General features: G+C 56.6%; 1 protein-coding gene across 5 annotated transcripts in view; it reads right to left on the minus strand.

Annotated features, from left to right (window-relative positions):
* CFAP46 (cilia and flagella associated protein 46) overlaps positions 1–25,381 on the minus strand; it is a 103,479-nt gene that overhangs the window by 37,902 nt on the left and 40,196 nt on the right. For all 5 annotated transcript variants that reach the window (XM_072740512.1, XM_072740511.1, XM_072740510.1 and 2 more), the window contains 14 exons: positions 25,156–25,368; positions 23,751–23,916; positions 23,224–23,373; positions 22,501–22,608; positions 22,103–22,269; positions 14,995–15,126; positions 14,527–14,689; positions 8,661–8,745; positions 6,328–6,466; positions 5,950–6,133; positions 4,831–4,990; positions 4,351–4,556; positions 3,274–3,513; positions 2,561–2,710 (listed from right to left, as the gene is read on the minus strand). In XM_072740512.1, coding sequence (XP_072596613.1) covers positions 2,561–2,710; positions 3,274–3,513; positions 4,351–4,556; positions 4,831–4,990; positions 5,950–6,133; positions 6,328–6,466; positions 8,661–8,745; positions 14,527–14,689; positions 14,995–15,126; positions 22,103–22,269; positions 22,501–22,608; positions 23,224–23,373; positions 23,751–23,916; positions 25,156–25,368 — 2,263 coding nt within the window. The remainder of the gene's footprint in view (positions 1–2,560; positions 2,711–3,273; positions 3,514–4,350; positions 4,557–4,830; positions 4,991–5,949; positions 6,134–6,327; positions 6,467–8,660; positions 8,746–14,526; positions 14,690–14,994; positions 15,127–22,102; positions 22,270–22,500; positions 22,609–23,223; positions 23,374–23,750; positions 23,917–25,155; positions 25,369–25,381) is intronic.

The raw sequence follows: 25,381 nt of genomic DNA on the forward strand, positions 1-25,381 counted from the left end.
CGTGCATCCGCAGGACGTGCATCTCTGGCCCTTGTCCCTGGCTGCCGGCACAGAGCTCCTGAAGCCCCCGCCATCTCCTTACTCCCGAGCCCCTTCCACGCGCACCTGAGTTCACGCCCGTGGGGTGACTATGGGCAGCCCCCAGACAGCTCGGGAACCAGCCCTGTGACCGGAGGCCTGGAGCGTCCAGTCCCACCCCAATGCCGAGGACGGGAGAGGCAGGAGGTGGACAGATCGCCCACGGCCAAGGATTTCATCAGTGGGGCCTGCGCCACGGACGCTCCCTGACACTAAGTGAAGGGCTGTGGGGAGTTCCTGGGGTGGTGGACACGTCCACACGGGGGGCGCACCTGAGGCCACGCGCACAGGGCTCCTGCGCCTGGCCCCCACCCAGGCCTCGCCCCCAGGACCTCTTCACCCGGCCACTCACGTCTCCCTAACAGCCCAGCCCCTGGAGAGCCGTGTGTCCCTGCATTCTGGGAGCCGTCCTAGTGAGTCCTCAAACCCCAGGGGTCTCGTGGGAACCGCCGATCCGCAGCCACATCACACAGGTGTGGGTGGCCCAGGGGCTCGGCACTTGCTGACCTGGGGCCGCTGCCCTGAACCTGCGGGGCCCCTGCCAACCAAGCCTGGGGGGTGGGTGTCGGGCCTGTGGATCCCACAGATGACGGGCGGGAGCTGGACGCTGGGGGGAGAAGCCACACGCCCGGGTCACTGTCAGTGGGACCGGTTCTAGAGGTGAGCAGTGGAGGAGAGCATCCGTGGGACGGGCCCCGGGGTCAGGGAACGGAGGCCAGTGCCCACAGGCAGAGGGGCCGGCTGGGGGCCGCAAACGGCTCAGGGTCCGTGTTACTTTTTACCAAATCCTGCCAAGGGCACTTGTATGGACGAGAAATGGGAGGGGAAGTCCATGACCTCTCAGAGAACAGGGTGAGGGTGCGTGGGCAGCAAACACGCAGGGTCACGATGCCCAGTAATCACGACAGTGAGGTGTGGACACTAGATTCAGGACAGACGTGGCGCTGCCAAGAGGACGGGCAAACGCTTTCCCCACACACGGGGTTGGAACAGTCAGAAACCTGACTTAGAACCTGAGGCGACCCTCCACTCGCGCCACGGCCACAGCACCGTCTCCGTGGGCGGTGGGTCTGAATCGGACACATCAACCATTAACACTTGGGAAAATATTGTAAGAGAACATCTTCATGACCCTTGGAAAAGGAAACCACCTTTTTAAATAGGACATAAAAAATACCAGCGACACAGGAAAAGATCACTAGTTTTGTCCCATTAACACTAGGACAGTCACGAGACGACCTCAAGAGCCAAAGCACAGAGTGGAAGGTCACCGGGCGTTCCAAAGTGTCGCTTCCAGGCTAAAGAATTCCTTCAAATCAACAACAAAGAGACAGAAACCTTAATAAAATATGGGCCACAGACTGGAAAGGCCACAGAAGAGGACATGCAAGTGGCCAGTGGGCACAGCAAGGGGTGCAGCCTCATGGTGCCCAGGGAGCGCCCAGCGAGGCCACGGGGACGTGCCGCCAGGCCCCGTCGGGGTGGCCGACGCAGGAGGGTGAGCCACAGGGGGCTGGCAAGGGCGTGGGCGGGAGCTCCTGCCCGCCCCGGGTGGGGATGGAACCCGCATGGCCACTTGTGGGGCGGCCTGGTCACAGGCAATGCAGCGACCACACACATACCCCAAGACGCTCAAACCCTGCCACGGGTGCTCACAGCACACGGCCCAAACATCATCGCGAGCCCAATGGACAGAGTACGGTCTCGTCATGGGCCGCGGGACTGCTCCACAGCAGTGAAAGCCACCGATGACGGAGACCCACGACCATGGAGGAGTCCCACAACATACTGGATGAACGAACCCAAACACGAAAGCTTTATGATGAATATTTCCACGTTTTTACATGCAAAAGACAGGCGGAAGGCAGTGGGTGATTAAGGTCCCCGAAGTCACTGGGTTGAAGCCCTGGAACCCCAACGGCAAGGGGCCTCGTAGCCAGTGCAGTGAGTGTTATGATCCAGACAGGGAGAGACCTTTGCGGGTTCCCCGGAGGCCCCAATGTCATCACAGGGCTCACTGTAAGGGGGAGGTGGAGAGGGGTGGGACCCCAAGGTGGGAACTAGAGATGGGGTGCACAGCCTGGGGACCCCTGGAGCTCTTCCCGGGAGCCCCAGAGGGAAGGTGGCCCCGCTGACACCCCGACTTGAGCCCAGCGTGCCAGCCGTGGCCTCCACCCTCCGCAGCGCAGGGAGGAGCTGTTTGCTGCTGCAGCCCCCAGCCCTGCTACCGCCCCAGCCCGACAGTAACGCACGGGGTCCCTGCGTTCCAGGGTGTTGGGGGGCCTGCATGAGCTTCCGAGGACACTGGCAGTTGTCTGGGGGCGCCTGGGAGGGGCCTGAGGCCTGGGCCTGCTCGACAAGTGTCTAAGCTGGCCCCTTGCTTTGTCCCCCTCTCTCTGGGTGGACCTCGCGACAGAAAGGCTAGCGGGAGGGACGCGGGCTCGGACCACAGGCAGCCCACGCCGCTGTGCAATCACCTCACCGGCTTCTGGATGCTTGATGGGTTCATGGTCAAGTCGCTTCTGTCCTGTTTAAACACAGACACCACGTCCTCGGGGCAGGAGTAGGACGCCCATTCTTCTATGCTCGCCGGTAAGTCTTCCGGTTGTTTGCCAGGAAGCGCCGTCTGGTTCTGCAAGGCAGGACCCCGGGGCTTAGTACCCAGCACAGCTTGAGCAGAGGGGGTGATGGCACCTGCCCCCTGCCCCGAGGGCGCCCCGCCGTCCGGGCCCGGGGGGACCACACCACAGCTGCATTCGAAGCCACGGGCAACGCGCTCCGACGTCACTCGCAGGCCGCAAAGCCGAAGCTCCCGGCCACGGGCATGGCCAGCGTCTCCCCAGGACCCGCACACCCACCTGCGCCCGGTCAGTGCTGTGTGCACGAGTGCCCGGAGGACTCGGCACCGGAGCCCAGTGTGGGCTCTGCTCTCCCCGCTGCTCCCGAGAGCCGCCCTCCCGCACGCACACCTGCCCGGGCACGCACACGGCCCGAGTCACCCTCCTACCAGCCCGGGCTGGGGGTGAAGTCGCTGCCTCCACTTTACAGAAGAACAAACTGAGGCACAGAGAGGGTCTCCAGGCCCCGCAGCCTGGGTGTGGGCCTCCACCCGCCGCGTGGCCCCAGCCCATGGCCCTGCCTGCCCACTGCCAGGGCCGCCCGGGCGCAGCCTGCACACTCGGTCTTGCGTGGCACCTGCTTGGGGTCTCGGCCTTTCTCCTTCTCCTTCTCTTTATCTCTCTCCTTCTCCTTCTCCTTCTCCTTCTCCTTCTCCTTCTTCTCCTCTTTCTCCTTCTCCTTCTTCTCCTTCTCTTTCTCCTTCTCTTTCTCCTTCTTCTTCTCCTTCTCTTTTTTAGGCAATAACAAATGTGAACTAGGTGCTGCTTCTAGAATTTTACTTTCTGAAATTGTTTTTCCTGCTGTTAATAAAGAAACCTGTGAAAAGTAAAATCCAGATTTGCCACATTAAGAGCAGCTGCGCCCACCCCCTGCACCTGTGCCATCTGGGGTCTGTGGTCCTAAGGCTCCGAGTGGGAACCTCGTGTCCGCTCGGGTGCCAGGGCCACACCAGTGAGCCCGCCCCCTGCACAGGTGGCTGCAGCACCCCTCGGTGGTGGGACACTAGGCCTCCAGGACGCTGGGCCAGCGGGCACACAGGGCTGCCCTCCAAGGAGCGCTTGTCAGCTCCACGACGTGAGCTCCTGTCTCTAATTGAGAGCACATATGACTTTTAGCAGTTCTCCTGGAAGAAGTGTAAAGAATCCCTGTTTTGTGGGTGGTGGGAGAGTGGGTGGGGCATCCCGAAGCCCAGAGATGCCTCCCAGTCCCTCCCATTCTGCCTGCTGCCGACAGGTGACAGCCCCACTGTCCCCCAGCACGTTGCTGGGAGGGTCGGGGGCGCTGCCCTCAGGAGGTTCTCAAGGACCAGAGGCTCCAAGAGCTCCAAGGGAGTAAAGAGATGGTGGGGACGGGGGACACATGGAAGAAGGTTCTGGAAGCCGAGTGCCAGGGTGCGAGGGACAGGCAGATGCAAGCATAGGCTGGCCATCCCCTCCACATGCACAGGCTACGGGCACCCTTGCCCCGGGCACTTCTGGGTGGATGGACAAGGGTGGTGGGTGGGCTTCAGAGAAGAGTGGCCCTGGCCACTGCAGTGGGGGAAGGCCCCCCTCTGAGGGGCTGCATGAGCCGGTGAGGCCTGTGGGTACAAGGAGGAGGCACGGATTCCTGCCAAGGCCCGGGGACCCAGGGTGGAGCAGCCTCATGCCTCACCTGCCAGATGCGCTTGAGAAACGTGTAGGCCATGAGGCAGTAGTCCTCGTAGTCGGCAGCGCTCGGGGACACCACCAGGGCCAGCAGGGTGTAGGCGCGGGCCAGTGCCTCCAGCTGTCTCACGTTCCAAAGCCTCTCCAAGGGGGCCATGCCCGTGTCCTCGGGCCCTGGACTCTCAGGGGCCGCCTGAGCAGGCAGGTGCTCCTCTGCAAGACGGGGGTGCCCGCAGCCATGAGCACCCAACTCGGGGTCCTGGGCCCTTCTGGGAGGGGCACCCACCGTCAGGGGCCAGGCTGACCTGAGGGACGGCCATCCCAGGGCTCCTCCCCCGGCTGCAGGTGCCAGCAGGGCCGAGAGGACACGTCCGTCCCAGGCCCGCGTGGGACGGAGCTTCCCCACCTGAGCTCTCCCGGCGCCCCAGGAGGGTGCAGCCCTGGACACACTGAACGCCGGCTGTGAACCAGAGCAACCCCACGTCACCTGCCGGCTCAGGCGTGTCCCTGGCAGATGTCATCATCAGCAGGATGTCAATCGCCCACTTTAGGTGGAAAGTCACGTCTTCCATAGGAAACTGTTTGTAATAAAGCCACTCGCTGAATTCCATGATGTATTCGACTTTTTGCCACTCGCTCTCTGGCTTCTTTGGGATGAAAAACAAGGACAGAAGAGACATGTGCTTGCCACTCGGTGTCCCAAACACTGAAATGGAGGGCGTCGCTGCTACATCCTCTGGAAGCAAGTGTGCGCACTGACCCCGCCTCCACCGCAGCGGGACCCCCTGGCCGACTTATCTGACGGCCACGCTGGCTGGAAGCTTTCTGTTGTCCTCAGAACACAGCCTGGCAGTCTCCCGGGGCCCTCCACTCCGTCCGCAGGTGCCCGCCAGCCCCGCCAGCCCCACTCCCCACCTGCCCCCTCCTGAGTCGGGCTGTCTTTGCTCTGCGCAGCTTTGATTCCTCGGGCACTCGTTCGGATGTGCAGGTGAGGCTTTCTCTGGATGGTTCTGTGGTTAACCAGAGCTCCAGGGGTCAGGGAAGGTGCTGCTCCGAGCAGCGGGCAGCCCCAGTGTCCAGCCCAAGGCCCTGGCCCATGCTCAAACGAGGTCACGAATCCCTGACCCTCAGAGAGCAGAGCCAGCTCTGCCAACGGCGCCTTCACCTTCCACCTGCTGGGCCCTACACCGAGGCACCCCCCGAATCCACTCCCACGTCACAGTTGTTGGGGTGGGGAGTGCCCCAAGACACCCAAATCTCCGAAGGCTGCAGAGTGGTGCTGCTCCCTCCTCAGCCCAGTCCGGCCTCGGGCGTCCCCTCCTTGGGTAGGCTTCACCCGCTGCCCCCCACAACTGTCTCCCCTGCAGCAACACGGGCGCCCCACCCACACGAGGACCTCGGCCCTCCGCGCTGGGAAGGTGTCAGAGAAGACAGGGGTCGTCGGTCCATTGCCCTTGACTCATCAGAAGGGCCCATCGCCTTGGCGGCTGCACCTCCCCCTCTGAGGCTCCCGCACAGCAGCCGCCCGGGGGCTCAGCCTCCCTCCAGGGGCCACGTCTGTACCGAGCAGCTCCAGTCACAGCCACCCAAAGCTCCGCAGGCACACCTGTAAGGCCTGGATTGCGTTGTGGTAGCAGACCAGCTCCCCATAGACGCTCTTTGAGTTCAAGGCCAGCCGGTGCCACATGTGTGCCAAATAATCTTCACTTTCGTCTTTGAATTTCTGTATTTCCATTGTAAAATTCTGGCCAAGTTTGGCCTTCACGATTACCATGTGTTTGAAAATCAAGCTAAAAAGAGGAAAAGAGAGAGATTAACGCTTGAGTGATAAACAAATATGTGTGATGCATCTAAAACTAAGGGGTCGGAGTCCCTTTTCCTTCTGACAAGACAAACCAGAACGGAGCCTGAGTTACTTGGGATTCTCGCGTGTTGGGAATGTGGGGTGGGCGCCGAGGGGGCCCCAGGAGGGAGGCGCACTCACAGGCGGTGTGCCGTCCGGGGCAGCACGTGCACGGCCTCGTCCAGCACCTTGAGGCCTCCCTCCCAGTCGCCGTGGTCCGCGTGGCAGTGGAAGAGCAGGCCGTAGAGCGCCGCGCGGAGCGTCAGATCGTCCTCGGCCCCTGTGGCGGGAGAGGTGCTCAGGAGCCTGAGGAGGGGCCTGTGCGTGGGAGCGAGGCTGGCAGGGCCCTCAGGTGCCACGGGGAGCTCACTCAGCAACACTCAGAGCCCCAAACTGTGGCCCGACCTCAGGGCCTGACAACTGCCCTCAGGCCGACACGCGGCGCTCCCTGGGGAGCAGAGCCACGTGACATGGCTCCTCAGGGGCTGCTGTCCCTGCAGCTGCCCCCCTGGTCTTCCTCCCCTGACATGGTTCACCCCCACCTGGTGCTTCCTGAGCGCACCCCACCCCTGCTGGGCCGCCCGCCCCCACTTAAGCTTGCTCAAACTCTACGTCCTCCGAGCCCTTTGTCACGTTTCCGTAACTCTGAAAATAAGCAGTGTGAGCCTGAGGGAACAGAATCAGTCCCAACAGCCGTAACCAGCACCGTCAGCTGTGGCTGCTCGCTGGGCCCCGCAGGTGGAAGCACCTGCTGAGGGATGGCGACCACCGCTGAGCTTCAGCGCCCCACCGTCCACGTAAGCAGAGGCCCCGCCGTGGGCACAGGACACTCAGGTGGCTCTAGTTGACATCCCTGACCATGTAGCCATTCAAAACTTTCCCTGTTTTGAATTGTTGGAGCAGAGGGGAGAGCATGCCTGGGGACTCCGCCAGCACAGGCTGTGTGGGACCCGTGGGCCCCCTGTGGCCTCTGCACGGCTGGTGCTGGGATCTACAGGTGTCCCTGCTGTCCACGCCCAGGAGCGGGTGGATTCGGGCGCATGACCGGATAAGCTGGCCAACCTCCTAAACGGGCAGTAGGGCTGCTGTTGGGCATTTCAGTCCTGCCCGGCTCAGGGTCCTGCCTTCGCCCTGCATTTCTTTGGTCCATAATGAGCAGGGACGTCCTCCCTGATCCTCGGTCATGGGCCTGTCATTGGACCACCTCCTGCTTCTCCAGTCCACCCACGGGGGCCTGTGGCCCAGGCCCTGCCTGCCAAAGAGCCCAGCAGTCGTCTGTGCGCTGGGACCCCCCTCCTGCACCCCTGCCCCTGCAGGTCCTCCCAGGGGAGGCTGTGGGGTGGAGGGGAGCCCACGGGGCCTCACGGGGGAGACCAGTGCTGGTGGAGCTAAGCCCCTGGGCTCTGGGGCTACTTTGTTACCACAGCACAGCACAGCCCACCCTGACTAATACGACTTCATATCACAGAGGTTATTCATTTAGCTCCCAAATTTGGTGAAAATATTGTCCCAGTGTTTACTTTTTAATTTTCTGTATTTCTTATTGTTCTCATTATTTAAATTTTTGTGTATTTGTAGGTGTGACTCTCTGCTCACTTTAAAGTTTAAGAGGTAATCTTCCCATAAAACACCTGCTATGCTCAATTCTACTTTCTCATTTTTCCCTACAGTTTGAATTCTTACTACTGCTCAACTGTTTAACCTCTGTCGTGTTTATTCTGGCGCAGGGAGTTCAGCGCACACTTGACCTGCACAGTGTCCCAGGGGTGCTGCATTCTAGCAGGCAGCGTGGGCTGCACGGGGCTACGTGTCCCCTGTGTGGGCCGCCAGCCACAGCACGCTCTGCAGTGCCAGCGGACTCCTGCCAACTGTTTGGGTGTAGGATTCAATGTTTAATTACACATGGGCATACTTTTGTTCATTATTTTAAGTCAAGTTTATCTCTCTAAATAGACCTAAAGTTCTCGGGGAGGGGGGACTGCCATCCTAATCCCCAGCATTTACACTCTCCAACAGACACTGACACTCTTACAGGGATGATTATTTTTTAGCAGAATTAAACATGAATTCTCAAATATAGTTTTGCTGTTCTAAGTTCAGTTTGTGTCTTATTTGGTTTTGCAAGGGTCCATCTCCACATTTTTTTTATGGAAGTTAGAAGAATATGGTCTATGTGCCTGAGTAAGCCAAGGGCTGGGTTTCACAGCGGCCACTAGGTTGAGAGCTCCTGCTCTGACCCCAGGGGGCCCTGGACAGGGGGCCTCTAGGCTTTGGTGTCCTTGTGCTCACAACAGGGATTCCATGAAGTTGTTCACGAGAAGTGCTCAGGGCTCATTACCCATGAAGTGTCGAGTGCCGAGCAGACACTCCCTGTGGTCACCGTCCCAGTTAAGCAGCCTTCGCACAGGAATTCACAGCACTGAGCACTTCCCTTTCCTTGTGCCTCTGGCTGTGTCTGTCTTGTGTCTACAAACCTGGGAGAAAATGACCTTCTGTCGACCCTCCACTGTGGAAGTCCGCTGTAGGCCACTGGTGCAGGAGCAGTGCTTTGCCCTCTCTCTGATATAAAAACAAAGAAACAATACATAGATTTGAAAGTTGCGATTTATTCTTTCGCCATTTTGATGTTTATTTGGCTCAGTGTCTAATAACAGAAACTGCAGCTAAATTTCTGAAATACTGGGCAGCCCTGGTGGCGCAGCGGTTTGGTGCCGCCTGCAGCCCAGGGCATGATCCTGGAGACCCCGGATCGAGTCCCACGTCAGGCTCCCTACATGGAGCCTGCTTCTCCCTCTGCCTCCCTCTCTCTCTCTCTGTGTCTCTATGAATAAAGTCCTCAAAAAAGTTTTTTAAATAAATAAATTTCTGAAATACTAAGTCATAAAAAGTGAAGTTGCGTTTTGCCCATGAGAAAAGGCTCCCTGGAGCACAGGAGGACACACACATAGGGACTACCCCCAGCATAGCCTGCAGCTTTCTTAATGACAGGAAGCACCCAAATCCATTTTAGAGCTTGAAATCAATGGGATCAAAAGCACATTAGAAAAAAACTTATAAGGGGGTGCCTGGGTGATGCAGCTGGTTAAGCATCTGACTGTTGATTTAGGCTCAGGTCATGATCTCGGGGTCCTGGGATGGAGCCTTGCCTTGGGCTTCCTGCTCAGGAGGGCGTCTGCTTGAGATTATCTCTCTCTGCCCCACTCCCCACTTGTGCAAGTTCTCTCTAAATAAATACATAAGGAAAAACCTGTAAGATACAGCAAAAGCAGTGCTCAGAGTTTATAGCTGCAAATGCCTACATCGATAGAAGAAAGATCTCAAGTCAACAACCTAACTTCACAACTTAAGGAATTAGAAAAGAACAACCAAACTCAAAGCCACAGACCAGAGCACAGATAAATAAAACAGAGATTGGAAAAATCATTGAGAAAGTCAATGAAAAGATCAAGACAATTGACAAAATTTTAGCAAGACTAACAAAAAGGAAAAAATAGTAGACACAAATAACTAGAATCAGAAGTGCAAGTGGAAACCTTGCCACCAATCCTGGAGAGATAAACAGGAGAACCCTGGGGGCTAGCGTACACCACCAACAGATTAGAAGACCAGAAGAAACGGAAAAATACCTTGAAACATACACGCTGCCTAAGCTGACTCACCAAGAAATGGAAAATTTTCAACAAATGTACACAAGCAGAGACGGAATCAATAATCAGCTCCCAACACAGAAAAGTCCTGGACTCAGTGGCTCATAGGTAGATTCTACTAAACATCTAAACAATTGACACTAATCCTCCTCGAGTCTTCAAAATACTGAAGGGGAAGAAATACTTCCACACTGATTCTGACACCAGCATTACCTTAATAGCAAATCCAGACGAAGGCATCACAAGGAAAATCACGGAAAAATACTCATAATGGATATAGATGAGGCAAAAATCCTCAACAAGATTTAGCAAATCAAATCCAGCTGCACAGTAAAGACATTGTTCACCATGACCACATGGGGTTTATCCCAGGAGTACAAGGGTGGTTGCACAGAAGATCAATCAATGTAACCCATCACATTCATAAAATGGCAGAGAAACTACATGATCATCTCAACTGATGGAGAAAAGGCATTTGACAAAATCCAACAACTTTTCATAGTAAGATCCTAGAAAACCAGGAATAATGGGAACATTCTTCAACACATAAAGGGTATTTATGAAAGATCCACAGCTGACACTGTGCTCAGTGGTGAGAGACTGACGCTCCCCCCTGCTATCGGGAACAAGATGAGGATGCCTGCTTTCACTGCTGCTGTTCAAAATTTTACTGGAAATTCCAGCCAGAGTAATAGACAAGAAAAAGAATAAAAGTTATCCAAATTGGAAAGAAGAGGTAAAACTGTCTCCATTCACAGAGGACATGATCCTATATACAGAAGATCCCAAAGAATCCCCAAGAAAAAAATTGGGACTAATAAATGAATTTCGCAAAGTTGCAGGACACAACAATACAACAATCGGTTGTTTTTCTACGTAGCAGCAATGGACAATCCAGAAAGGAAACTAGGAAAGTGCTGTGGACTTAGTTGTGTACCCGCCCCCGCTACCCTCGTCCCCAGTGTGCTGATATTTGGAGATGAGGTCTTTGGGGGTAATTAGGATTAGATGAGGTCATGAGGGGAGGGAGGGTCCTCATGATGGGATTAGTGTCCTCCTAAGACGAGACAGCAGATTTCTTGCTCTGTCGCCACACTGCCCCAGAGGACGACAGAGCAAGAAGGCAGATGTATGCAAGGCAGGAAGAAGGCCTGTATCAGAACCTGACCACGCTGCTTCCCTGGCCTTCGACTTCCAGACTCCAGAAGAACGTGAAACAAATTCCTGTTGTGTAAGCCACCCAGTCACCCAGCGTTTTGTGACGGCAGCCAGAGCTAACACAGAAAGCGGTTTCATTTATATTAGCTCTTAAAATAACTAAATCCAAAAAATAAAATAAAATAAAATAAAATAAAACAAAATAAAATAAAATAAAATAAAATAAAGAACTAAATCCTTCCAAAGAGATGAGAGACAGATCTGCTGCAAACCATGGAAACATTGCTGAAAGAAATTAAGGAAGATCTACATGGATGGAAAAACATCCATGTTCATGGATAGAAAGTCTTCAAAATGTTAAACTGTCCGTACCACCCAAAGATATCTACGGAGTCAACACAATCCCTCTCAAAATTCCACCTTTTTTTTTTCCGGAGACATAGGAAAGTCAATCCTCAAATTCATGTGGAATTGCAAGGAGGCCCCAAGTGGCCAAAACCCATCTCAAAAAGGATTAACAAAGTTGTAAGGCTCGTAGTTCCTGATTTCAAAGTTTACTACAAAGCTGTAGCAATCAGATCAGTGCGGTCCTGGCATAAAGACAGACACACAGACCAAAGGAATAGAAGACAGAGCCCAGAAACAACCTCTCACATACACAGTGAAATGGTCTTTGGCCAGGATGCCAAGATCATTCAATGGGGCAAGAACAGTCTTTTCAACAACTGGTGCGGGGGAAACTGGATTTTTACACGCAAAGAAATAAAACTGTCCCCCATCTTACACCATATACTGAAATTAACTCAAAGTGAGGGAAAACAACCCTAAACATAAGAGCTAAAGCTATACAACTCTTAGAAGAAAACACTAGAAAAATTCTTCATGATATTGGATTTGGTGATGACTCCATGGATATGAGACCAAAAACACAGGCAAAAAGAAAAACATAGTTGAATTTCATCAGAATTAAGAACTTCTGTGCATCAAAAGATTCCACCAAGGGAGTGAAGAGGCAGTGAAACAAATGGAGAAAAAAATCTCCAAGCCTTTTGCCTGATAAGGGATTAATATCCAGGATACACAGAGAACTCTTACAACTCAACAACAAAAAACAAACCAGTTCAAAGATGGGCAAGGAACTTGAACAGATGTTTCTCTTTAAAAAAAATTTTTTTATCGGTGTTCAATTTGCCAACATATAGAATAACACCCAGTGCTCATCCCGCCAAGTGCCCCCCTCAGTGCCCGTCACCCAGTCCCCCCCACCCCCCGCACACCTCCCTTTCCCCCACCCCTTGTTCATTTCCCAGAGTCAGGGGTCGCTCACATAACAGATGTTTCCCAAAGAAAATCTGTGGATAGCTAATCGGCAAATGTAAAGAAGCTCAATATCATTAGTCATCAGAAAATGCAAATCAAAACCATGATGAGGTGTGGGAGCTCCTGGGCGGCTCAGTCAGTGAAGCGTCTGCCTTCGGCCCAGGTCACGATCCCAGGTCCTGGACTGGGCCCCACGTCGGGCTCCTGCTCAGCCCAGAGTCTGCTTCTCCCTCGCCCTCTGACCCTCCTCCCACTTCTGGGCGCACACATGCATTCTCTCTCTCAAATAAATAAATAAAATCTTAAAAAAACAACAACAACAACCCCACCACAATGAGGTACCGCTTTGTACCTCTCTATTGGGATGGGCATGATTTTTTTTTTTTAACATGGGAACTAACAAGTGCTGACAAGGAGGTGCAGAAATCAGAAGGTTTGGTGGGAATGTACAATGGTGCAACTTCTGTGGTAAATACTTTTGCATTTCCCCCAAAGGTTAAACACACAAGTACCGTATAACCCAGCAATTCCACTCCTAGATACACGACAAAAAGAACTGAGAGCGGGGACACAGAGACACCTGTACACCCACGTTCACAGCAGCGAAATCACGTCCATCAATGGATGGATGGATAAGCCAACTGTGGTCCACCCCTACTGTGGAATACTACACAGCCATAAAAAAGGAAATGCTGACGCCTGCTACGACACGGACGAAGCTTGAGGACACTGCGCAGAGTGAAATCAGCCAGACACAGAAGGACAGGACCTTTATGATTCCACTGATATGAGGAACCTGGGGCCCCCCCATTCACAGACACAGGAAGTGGAGCTGTTGTCTTACGGGGACAGGGTTTCTGTTGGGGATGATGAAAAGGCTTCAGGTATAGACACTGGTGAAGGTCACACTGAATTGTATACTTTCGATCAGTTAAAACGGTAAATATTATGTTATGTGTATTTTACCACAATTTTAAAAAGCACATTGGCAAGAACTGAACTTGAGGCTAAGTTCACGCCTGGGCTTGGCAAACCTTTCCCGTAAAGTGCCAGGTACTAAGTACTTCTGGCGTCACGGGTCACCCGGCCGCCGTCACAACCTCTCCCCTCTGCTGTGGTAGCCAAGCCACAGACAATACGTAAACGAACAGCACGATTGTGTCCTGATGAAACTTTATTTACAAAAACAGCAGACAGGCTAGATGCGGCCCATGGGCGGCGGCTGCCCACCCCGCTCAGACCGCCAGAGCTCCTCAACACCCAGTAAGGGGATAGGAAGCATCGACCGCTTGCTTACGTGAGACTACGATTTTCCATTTTCTTCTTGCTGTCCCTTGGACGGCAGTCTCCCCGGGCGGGGACGGCCTTGGGAAGGTCACACGTTCACACACCGCTGTGGGCCCTCCTGCCACGAGCCCAGCGCTGGAGTCAGCGCAGCGGGTAGCTCCCCTGTGGTGCCCGTCCCCGTCCCGTCCCCGCTGCGCCTCCCACAGCTCGTCTGGCTGCTGGCCTCTGAGGCTCCGCGGGGCGCTGGGCCGAGGGCCCAACCGGCTCCGTCCACGGGCTCTGTCCTACTGTCTCCCCACGGACCTCGGTCTGCCAACGCCCTTGACCCGCAGGCCTTGCCCTCCTCGGGGCCCTGCTGAACACCGCCGGTTCATAGGTCTGAGGCTGGCCTTCCCGGGCAGATGGGAAAGGTGCCGGGGGCCTGCGGGGGCCAAGGGCTGGGGCTGGGAATGTGCAGGATGTGCTCAGGACCCACGTGGTCAGCAGGCAGGAGGGCCGCCTCACGGACCTCCACGGACCCTCTCACGCTGGCTCTGGGCCCAGCGGTGCCCGCTCAGGGGCCAGCCGGACATGGGGAGCCAGTCGGGGGCAGTCTCTCTACCAAGACCTCACATGCTGGTGATGGGGTGGGCGTGGGATGGTCAGGCCTTGACTTCCGCCATCTGAATCTACCCTTCTGTCCCCCCCTCCTCTGTCCCCTTCCTCTCTCCTGCTGGAGCTTTCTGGTGTGGGCCAGCGTCCTCCGGAGGGCACAGAGAGTGGGGTGACATTTCGCCCAGCTGGGATTTGGGAGAGGTCGCCGTCCTCCGAGCCCCCCACTCTGCAGGCCTTCGTGTTTCCAGTTTCAACAGCTCCCCGAGGTCTCCCTTGGGATGTCCCCCACCCCTTCTGGAGGGAGCCCGCCCCACCGCGGCCCCACATGGCACACCTGCTTTTTCCTTTCGGTCTTGTTGATGATGCTAATGATCTTCTGTATGACGTTCTTGGTCTTCCTCCTGTTGACGGCGGAGGACAGGAACGGAAGCCAGGTGTTCCAGTAGTGCCTCGCGGCCAGCATCACCAGGGCGCTGCTCCCGGCAATGCCCCCGAACCTGAAAGGGAATCCCTGGCTGGGAGGGGTGTGGACACGGTGCATGGGAGGCTCCTGGATTTACAGGGAGGAGGTGGGGCTGGGTGCCACAGGGCACCCCACGATGCACATGCCCCCTCCCTCTGATGACTCATGTCCAGGGGGTGGGGTGGGCATCACCACAAAGGGTCACCAAGGAAGGGCCAGCCTTATTGACGGTCCCCACCAAGCACCGGGCCCTTCATGCCGAGGTACTGCAGGTGCCGTTCATCTCCCCTACGCGGTGTGCACCCCAAACCCCTGGCCACTCGGCATGGTGCGGCGTACCTGGCGGCCTCTATGAAGGCCCTCGCGGCCGCCAGGCGCAGCTGCTTTCTCCCCTTCAGGTTCTCCATGATGCTCCTGCCCTGGACGCAGGCTGTGGTGCTCAGCATCTCCGCCACCGGCGCCGTCTCGGCCCTGGAGACAGAGAAGGGCCGCACATGCAGGACGGCTCTCCGGGGGACACAGGCGCTACGCAGGAGGGGGCAGGAGCCCTGGGGGCGTCCGCGGAAACCTCAGGAAGGTCCCCAAACCACGAGTAACTGGCTGAATCCGGTCGGCCCCCAGAACCACGACACACAATCGTGAACTGGGGTTTTACAGGACTCGTTTGTGGTTTGTTGCGCGGCAGCAACAGCTGAGCACCAGAAGCCCCCCTGTTGGCTCCCGCCGCGTAGGACAGCCGAGCCCCGCTGCGTGCTGAGAGCTCAGTCCTACAGTTTCGATGCAAACTCACGCCATGTGCGAGCCCTTCTCCCTAAATGTCTATGGTGGCCGCGCCGTGGCTGGTGCACACGCGACGCCCCATCGCCCCGTCCGACGTTAGAGGGGAGCAAATCCCCGAAACTCCCCCCGGGGGGCACCTGGGCAGGCTCCCTCCACGGGCCACTCGAGTCTTCATTTTTGAAGAGTCTCTTGCAAACAGCTTCTCGTCGGCTCTTACTCACTGTATTCAGTGCAACACACCCTGCATATTTACCCAGACAGCTGGATGGGGCTGGGGTCGACCCCTCCCTTTGCCTTGCTTGCCTTTCAGTCTCTATGTTGTTTCCTCCCCCCTTTTGAGTTAATCCACTATTTTTTAGCATTGCGTTTCGTCACCTCTATTGGATTTTTAGTTATACTTTTTTATTATTTTCTTAGGACTTGCTCTAGTGATTACAACATACGTCCTTAACTAGTTACGGTCTAGCTTGGGTTAAGGCGAGGTAAGAACTCTGAACAATATACTCCTACGCACGTCCTTCCTATCATCCGTGTTACTGCGGCCGTGCATTTTACTTCTATATTAACAATCCCACAATTCAGCGTACTTTTGTTTCAAACAGGCAAATATCTTTTAAAGCATTTAAGAACTGAGGGGGAAAGCCTTTGTGTTTACCCACAGATTCGCCACTCTGGGCGCTCTCGACGGCTTCTTGGGCCAGGTTTCCATCAGCTGTATCATCGTCCTTTAGCCTGAAGAATTTCTTTTGACATCTCTTCTAAGAATGGACGATCTTACCTTTAGTTTACCTTAAAACATCACTTTCTGAAGGCTATTCTTGGACGTACAACTTTAGATTGACAGATTTTTCTTCTTTTAAAAAAGATCTTATTTCACAAGAGGGAGCAATAGCACACACGCAGGGGGAGCGGCAGGCAGAGGGAGAGGGAGCAGCAGACTCCACTGAGCAGGGAGCCCGACGCGGGACTCGAGCCTCAGGCCGCAGGATCCCAACCTGAGCCGAAAGCAGCCGCTGAACCCTCTGACCCACCCAGGCGCCCGACTGTTTCTGTCCTAATGACTGTGTCTTCTCCTGGTAGGGGAGAGCATCTTCTTGTGTTTCCACGTGTCTAGTGGTTTTTTATTTCATGCTGGACACTGTAAGGGCTCCATTGTCGAGAGTGTGGCTGACGTCTGCCTTTAGAGGAAGGTTGGGTTTCCTTCTGACGGGCAGTTAATTTACTGGTGGCTCAGCTTGTTCTATCAAGATTTGAATGAGGCTTCTTAGGGCGAGTCTACAGGAGGCCTTACCGCCCTATCCCCAACGTGCGGTCTTCCAGAGTGCCTGGCAAGTTCAGTGACGCGTCCCTGACTCTCGTTGGCCAACTCTAGGTTCCACCATCTGTCTTCAGCTTAGAGACCACACCTCCGCGCCTGTGAGCACACATGCTCTGTCCAGAAACCCCCCCTCTCACGTCATATCCTGTAAATGCCGGCTGCCTCAGCGGCCCCCAGCATGGGACCCTGTTTTATCCCAGGATGTCTTCCATCTGGTGTTTGAACAGCCCTCCAACCCCACACGGCAGAAGGTAAGAGTGAAATGTGAAGCCCACCTTTGAAGACCCTTTCTTGCAAAAATTTCTGCTCTGGACCATCTGTTGTCCAACGCCTGAAAATGCCTGTTTCATGTGTTTTGTTAATCTTTACGGTTCTTTTCCACAGGACAAGAGTGTAATATCCATTACTGTATCATGGGCAGAAATGGTAGAAAAGGGGACATTCGAATTTATATAAAGACCCAACACTGATGATTATGTTAAATATTAAAATAATGGTGAACCAAGTAGAAATGTCCCAGATACTCTTAGACTACTTCCTTTCAATCTACTTTGTGCTGTTTTAGGGATCCACATGAAATTTCTTATTAAAATATATTCCTTTACGTTGATACTGTGAACGTGAAAGTTATTCTGGTAATTAAACACTCAGAGGTGAAAAATACTAATTGATTAGCAACTGTACTATTTTTCACCAAGAACTAAAATTTATTTCTACTATTGAATGTGAAGTGCTATTATAAACTTGCTCTGTGACCAATTCCGTACTAGAGTTCTTACATATAACCTGCAAAATGGAAAAATTAGCACAAAAATTTGAAGTGTGTCTAATTTTTTAAAAAAAGAATCATCTGCGGTGCATGCCATGTGGCTGAGTGTGATTACGTATCCTGCTTGACCAGGCACAGGGTCCAGTGCTCTGAGCGACCGGCAACATCACCGCAAAGTGTGGCGTCTCTTACACAACCAAGGACCACTCGTGTCGGTCTCTCCCGCCGCCGAGCACTGAGCAGCATGCCTGGGCACAGCTAGCACCCGAGGGTGGGGGATGAACCGTCAGAGCCACAGTCAAACCCGGGCAAGACGGCAACCCATGGGGTGCAGTGACGCTGGTTACCACCAGAGGACGGTGATGTTCTACAAATGAGTTCCAAAAGTCAAAGTGGAAATTAAATTTTTACAGTACCTCTATTTCCCTGTTACTGTATGTATATATTTGTATTTTTGTAAGATTCGTCATTTTAAAACGAAAGTAAATTTAAGAGACCCTGACGAAGAATGGCAAAGCCAGGGCACCTGTGTGGCATTCCCTGGCCGCGCCCTCCTGACCAGCCCTCAACCAGCAACAGAGTCAGCCTCAGCCCAACGACAGGACTAACGCAGCGGTGCTCACGGACCGACTCCTTGTAGGACAATGTCTTTGCGGTGTTGGATTTTTATCGCAGCGGAACCTGCATGTGGTTAGGAGTAACTATCTCCTACCCACCCACCCTCGTGCTGTTCCCCGAGGAAGTGACCCCTAAATCCACAGCTGTCCTCCAAGAGGCACGCGCTTGCCTCTAGAGCCCTGGCGTCGAACTTGACTTCCCATCGGACCACCTCACACCTTACCTACGGAGCTCTCACAGCGACCCACGGAGCTTAATCACTCAGACCCTCCTTTGCCCTCTTCCCAGCCTGTGACACAGCTGATGGCAGCACGTGCCTCAGAACATCACACTAGGGATCCCTGGGTGGCTCAGCGGTTTAGCACCTGCCTTTGGCCCAGAGCACGATCCTGGAGACCCAGGATCGAGTCCTGCGTCAGGCTCCCAGCATGGAACCTGCTTCTCCCTCCTCCTGTGTCTCTGCCTCTCTCTCTATGTCTATCATAAATAAATAAATAAATAAATAAATAAATAAATAAATAAATAAATCTTAAAAAAGAAAAAAGAACATCACACTAGCTTCCAATCTGGTGGACCCGCAGCCGGTGACACCATGGGTCACCTCCTTGGCGAGGACGTTATCATGGCAACACCCCTCCCCCCTGAAGTGTGTTGTCTGTGCTTTTACTGTGGCACCGTCAAAGTCGGTAACACTGATCTTCTGTTAAATAGTCACAGAATGTTAATCCTAAACTAAAATGTCAGCAAACACCGCGATAATGCAAGTGGCTTTCACCGGGAAGTCCAGCTGCGTATTACTCCGGGGTCTCCTGGAGCTTCCAGGTGGCTTTTTGTCCACTGTGTTATTTTCCTTCATCACAACACCCGGGGTCCTCTGGCTTCCCTGCCCTCACTCCCCAGGGCATCCTCCATCCTGCCCCAGTTTACACGGTGGCTCTTGCAGCAAGCAGCACAGCTTGACAACTTTCTGGGTTGGATCTATTATTTCCAACATCCCACATTCTTCTCTTTTTTTGGTGTATTCCCTTGTTTTTCTGGAGCATATCCCTCAACGAGCTTTCTAAAAACAGGTGTGTGGGACATATATGTTCTAGGTCTGTGTCCGCCTAAAAATGGCTTTCCGTACCCATAGATTTGACAATAAGTGTGGGCGAGTTAGAATTTCCACTTAGGAAGCTCCATCCTTCCTCTACCTTCCAGGGATGGGTTCAGACGACTTGAATTTCTGTCTCCTGCGGCCTCGTAGGTCCCTCTGTGGGGACTCGACGGTCCTGGTGGTCTGCACCCGAGGGTCTCCTCGCTCTCTCTGCGGCTCCGTGGCGGGGCTGCTCACGGGATGGGCTTCCTCTGCGTCACCCCTCACTCAGACTTCTCTCTCAAGAGCATTCTCTGCTCCTTCTGGAGTCTGAAAGTTAGACGTCCCGCGTGTCTTCTGGCTTCTGTCCCATTTTCTGTACATCTGTCCTTTTCATCGACTTCCTGTGAGACTTCCCCACACTTCATCTGCACTGAATTTCTGCTCAGGAGATCCTCGGTCCTTTGTTATTCATTTTCCACAACAACGCAGTGCTGTGCTTCTTCAATGCTGCGTTTTTCATATGTTTGAGAGGTTTCTCTTAACGTTCTCCTCTGATCGCTGTGCAGTCTGGGCCGCAGACTGATTTCCCTACTTAAGAGTGTGGCTGAGGTGCTGCTGGGGAGCTCTCCATACGTGGCTTCGGCCCATCTGCTGACGGGCATAGCTTCACGCTGGTTGGTCGGCAGCCGGGGTCGGGCGAGGGACCCGATGCCTACCTGGGGCCAGATGTCCCGGCAGCTGGCCAGGTGCACGTCCCACCTCGGTGCACGGCCGCCTGCGTGGGCCAAGGCCAGCAGCGGCAGTCTCCTCGCAGCCCTCGGGCTGGGTGGCCCGGGACCACCCCTCGGTGCCCACCCACTGCATGGTAAGCCTGGGGTGGGAAGTCGAAAAGTGGGAGATTTTCCTTTTGGAAGCAAAGTAACTCTTATTACAGAGTGTTGAGAAAAAATAATGTCTGGCCTCCGAGCGACGTCAAATATACCAGCACCAACACCAGTGCACGCTGTTTGGAGGAAGGGTCCCTCCCGACAGCAAGGCCCCCGGTGCTGTGGTGAGAAATGACAGGCCCCGTGGCGGCTAGCTCTGCTTCCCCAGGGCGCCTTCCTGACGTCCCACGGCTCCTGCCTCACCTCGGGGGGCCCGGGCACCTGGGGCGAGGCTGGCGGGCACAGGTGCCACATGCTCAGCTCCTCGAGGCCTTAGCCGACCGTGTGCTCACAGACTTGCCGGCTCCTGCCGCCTTCCAGCGGCCTCACGCTCCGCCCGCTGACCTCTCCTCCCCCCATGGGGCAAGCTCCGCAGCTCCACCTTGTCCCAACACGCGTCCACGACGGGGGCGTTCTGGAAATCTCTGCCTCTGCTTCAGCGACACCTGGGCCTCCTGGGTGCTGCCCCGAGCCCCAGGCTCCCTCGGGCACTGCCCTGTCCTGACTGGTCGTGCAGCCCAGCGTCCTGGGTGCCCACCCTGACTTGCCCTGCAGGGCCACGCCTCACCTGCCCGCCACCCACGGTGTTGAGCCAGGACCACAGCCCCCCAGCAGGACTTTACGGCCCCGTGTCCACCCCCTCCGCCCCCAGGGTGAGCTTCCTGCGCCCGGTCTGAGGCGGGAGGGCAGCTGGTGCTCTCAGACCCCAAGCGGCTGATTCCGGGGAAGTTATGTAAAGTAACCAAACACGGGGGACCCCCGTTCAGTTCGGATGGTTTCCCAGTAGTTTGCAAGAACAGACGTCGTTCCTCGGGCCGCATCCTCAGAGCCCCTCCGTGGAGGGCCTCTCCTGCCGCCAGTGCCCCTGCCCACGTCTCCCGTCTCAGGGATGCACACTCACAGGGGCCACAGCTGACATCTCCGGCAGTTTCCAGCACGCTCCTGCCGACAGAGCGGGGGCCCCGGTCACGTCCGAGAGGCAGTGTCCGGTGGTCTCTGGGGGTGTGGGCTTGTTGCCCAGAGCGGGGTGGCCTCAGGCCAGCGACTCGACCTCTACTTGCCTCAGTTTCTCCCATCAACGTGGGAGCCGTGGTGCCCACCAGAGAGCTGCTCCGGGTGTGAGACAGCCCGAGAACCCCCAGCCACACGGTGCCCCCGCCAGCCCCTGAGCTGAGGCCCTGGCCAAGTGCTGGTCAGCGGTGGGAGGACACCTCGGGTGGCCTCCATTCGCCGGCCCCCAAATACACATCGGATGTGTCTGACGCAGGCCGTGGAGCTGCAGCTGAGATACGGCGGACGGATCCCCGTCCCCAGGGGTTCAGAGTAGGAGACGGAGCACCCCTCAACCGCCAAGCACGCTGCTGCAGGGGCAGCCAGGGCTGGGGACACAGGGTGGCGGGCATGCCTGTGATCTGGCCTCGGACAAGCAGACAGGCTATTCGGCCACCACGAACGTCTTCAGACCCTTCGGTTGGTGATTTTGCCATTTTCAGTAAATAACGCCAGAAGAACGTCCGGGACAGCTGTCTTCACCTCAGATGCAGTCACAGCAGTGACAGATGGGAGAGGTTGGGCTCGGGCGTTCCCGGGCATGGGGCCGGAGGCCGGAGCAGGTCCTGGAGCCCTGGCCACCATGGCCCCGAGAGCGGGCGCGGGGGTGCTCCCGTCGCTGACAGTCCTCCCAGGGACTTCCAGACTCACGGGACACGTTCACGGCTACTTCAGTCGAAGCTCTGGGTGCCTTGGGCACGGCACACGTGGCTCCGGGCGCCCCCCCCCCCCCCCGCCTCTGCCCTTCACGGGTGGCTCGGTGACCTGGGGAGGCTGCAGAGGGCTGGTGCACACGTGACCTCGGCCTGCCTGCCCCTCTGTCCGCACGCAGCCGCCGCCCATGTGCCCCTCGACCTGCGGGGAGTCAGTCCGCGACGTGTGGACACCGGGCGTCAGGTGCTACTTACGGGCTACACATCCGCAGGTACCGGATGCCCATCTGGATGGCCTTCTGCGAGCACAGCATGGTGACCTCATAGTCATGGGCCACGTGGGCAAAGTGGGTCAGTCGCATCAGGGTCTGCAGCTCCACCAGGGGGTCCGACCAGGTGCACTCAGAAGCCATCTTCACCAACTTCCGGGGTTGGGGGGGGGTCTTAGTGCAGCCGCGTGAGCCCCACAGGCTGCCCTTGCCCTGTGCTGAGCTCCCGTGGGGAAGGGACCTCAGGGGCCCTGCGGGGACGGCACCGACTCTGAGGTGAGGACGGGGTCACTGCATGGGGCGCTGAGTCTCTCCTCCCCCGCAGGGGAGGCCCCCGACCCCGGCTCCAGGTCCAAGGGGCAGCCTCGGGGCAGGGACTCCTACCTGGGCCAAGGGGGGCACGGTGAAGTCCATGAGGCCCAGCCCGTTGCAGGAGTACATCTCCAGGGCGACGAGGACCCGCGTCACTGAGTTCACATCCTCGTTGGGATTCTGGGGGAGGAAGCAGCAGTGTCCATCAGCCCAAGGACGCTGGACACGGGGACCGTGGCCCTAGACACGTGGCCCCTGCCACTGCTGTGCCCGTTTCTCTCCAAGATCCCTTTCCAGGCTGTGACAGGTGGTGGCTGGGCTGGCCGGCGGGGTGGGGCCTGCCCTCCTGCGGCCCAGGTGCCCTCTGACTGCCCACCAACTCAGAGCCCACATCTGGGGGAGCAGAGGCCGTGGGCCCCCTGTCCCTCTCCTCCCCGGGCCCCTGTTCGCCCGCCCAGCCTCACCCCCACGGCCTGGTTCCCTCCGGCCTGGGTTCCGCACCAGGTAAGTCCAGAGGACTCAGGAGAGGACGCTGTGGCCGGGGCAGGGACCTCAGCGGGCACAGACCTTCCTGGAGGGCAAGCGCTCCTCAGTGGGAGGAGGGGGCCTCCCCGCCGCGCACTCTCATGCACATCGGCGAGGCCGCAGGGTGCCCATCCTGCTGTCCCTTCAGGTGGGAAACAGAGGAAGATTCTGGCCAGAGGCGCCTGCCCACAGGTCCTGGCTGGTGGGGACAAGCCTCCCCAAGCCCGCGGGCACCCCCAGACGCTGGCTAGCACCCCAGGGCGCCGGCACCTGCTCATCGATGCCCAGTCGCGGCCCGATCTGCTGCTGCAGCAGCTGCTTGGCCTTCACCCAGGTGGCGATGAGCTGCTGCCGGGTGCTGGTGGGCACCACCTCCTCGGGCACAGTCCCGTCAGTCAGGCCCAGGGCAAACTCACAGACCTAGAACAGACAGCTCCACGCTCATAGGACCTGAATTTTGAACAGGGAAATCTGTGCTAAAGCCCCATTATTAAAAATAAGTGGACGCGGCTCCAGGTCAGACTGCAGCGGTGGTTCAAGTGGGCACCGGCCCTGAAGCTGGGCGGCCTGACCCGCACATACCCTGGGGGAGCCCGAGCCCCGGGGCCCTGAGCCTCCCCGAGAACGTCCAGGTCTCTGCGGCGGCCTTAATTTTAGAGAAAAGCATGTTTTCCGCCCCTCTGTGCCCTGCACCCTGCACCCTGGCCGTGGCCAGCCCCCCTCCCGACCGCCCGGCCCTCTGTCACCTCCCCGCTCTGAGCGAGGTCCCGCGGCCTCGCGTGCGGCGGGGGCCGTACCTCTACAGCAGTTCTGACTTCAGAGCTGGCTCCCGAGTCCAGGGGCATATGAAACAGGTTTGGGCGCACAGGTCTTTTAGATTTTTCTGGCACTTGGGTGGGAATCCAGGTGATAATCAAGCCCCGAGCCAAAGCATTGCACAGCATCACCAGCATGGTGGGGTCTCTGAAAGCAACGCACCAGCGGGTAAGAGCACAGTCGCACGCACACCGGTTCACGGTTCTCAGGCCTTCCGGGGGGCGCTGGCTGTGACGAGGTCCACACTGGTGACGCCTCGGTTCCCCGCCACTGCCGGCCTTCACACCGAGAGGGCGCCCCATGCCAGGTGGGCAGGCTCCCTGGACGCACAGAGGGGACAACCTGGCCTCTGCGGCCGCGGCGAGGCATCTGTGCACCCGGCCCCGGTCACGGCCCAGGCATGCCCAACGGTCAGTTAAAATTGTCAAAAATGGTCTCCACGTGTCAAGAATCAGGGACACAAAGTCTGATCCCCATCCACGTGGCAACTGGCAGGACAAAGGGGAGAGGCTGGTGTCCAGGGGGCACCCGGTGGGCGCCCGAGTCAGAGGGCTGTCCGTGGGGCCTGCTGAGCTCTTCTGGATCTTGTGGCCCATTTTTGTTATTTGTCACAAAAGTCCACACAGGCACTGACCCACCATGGCGTCTCTACCTCAGATGCAAAAACGTAAAATCTTATCATTCAGGGGACGCCTAGGGGGGGCTCAGCAGTTGAGCACCTGCCTTCAGCTCAGGGCGGGACCCCAGGGTCCCGGGATCGAGTCCCGCATCAGGTCCCCGCAGGGAGCCTGCTTCTCCCTCTGCCTGGGTCTCTGCCTCTCTCTCTCGTGAATAAATAAATTATTTTTTAAAAATAAAATCTTATCATTCAGACTAAAACCCAAACCAACAACAACAAAAAGGAGAGCCCTAAAACGTCATCCTCGTCAGGGAACCTTCGACCGACCGACCGGATGTTTCCAAGATCTGCCTCAGCTCACGAGAGCGTCGTCTCTCACAGACTCACACCCACCGGATAAGAAATCACAGATGAAGAGTCTCAACCCCGCGCGGAACCCAAGTGAGGTTTGTATGGAGGGTCCTCTCTCCTCCCATTTCCCAAGTCTCGGCAAACCTTCCTCAAAATCTTTCTATCTCGAACAGTGAGGTTGGCGGGATCCACGCAGGGCTGCTGTGGGGCAGGGGCGGGGCTGTGTGCAGGAGGGTGAGCACCGCTTGGGGTGCAGGGCAGCAAAGAGCCGGGGACGGCCTGAGCAGCCCCCCATGTCCCCGCCACCGCCAGACACCGGCCAACGGCAGTCCCAGCCCTCCCCGCAGGGAGCGGTCTCGGGGCAGCGGATGGAGCCTCCACGGGGCTGGGCGCGCCGTGCCCGCCAGCGCACCTACCCACTGTGGCCCGTGGCCTTGACGATGTTCAGGAGGTGGTCCAAGGTGTCCACGAGCTCCTTCTGCCTCCCGGCCACGATGAGGTGGTGGTTGTGGTTCAGGACGTAGACCACGGCATTCTGCACGATCCAGCTCTCCTGGATCTCTCGTCCGATCTCGGCAGACCGCAGCCAGCAGTTCATGGCGCTCTGCGACAGACCCTCGATCCAGGTCCTGCAGAGCAAAG

The sequence above is a fragment of the Vulpes vulpes genome, chromosome 15, assembly GCF_048418805.1.
Source record: "Vulpes vulpes isolate BD-2025 chromosome 15, VulVul3, whole genome shotgun sequence".
Taxonomy (NCBI): Eukaryota; Metazoa; Chordata; class Mammalia; order Carnivora; family Canidae; genus Vulpes; species Vulpes vulpes.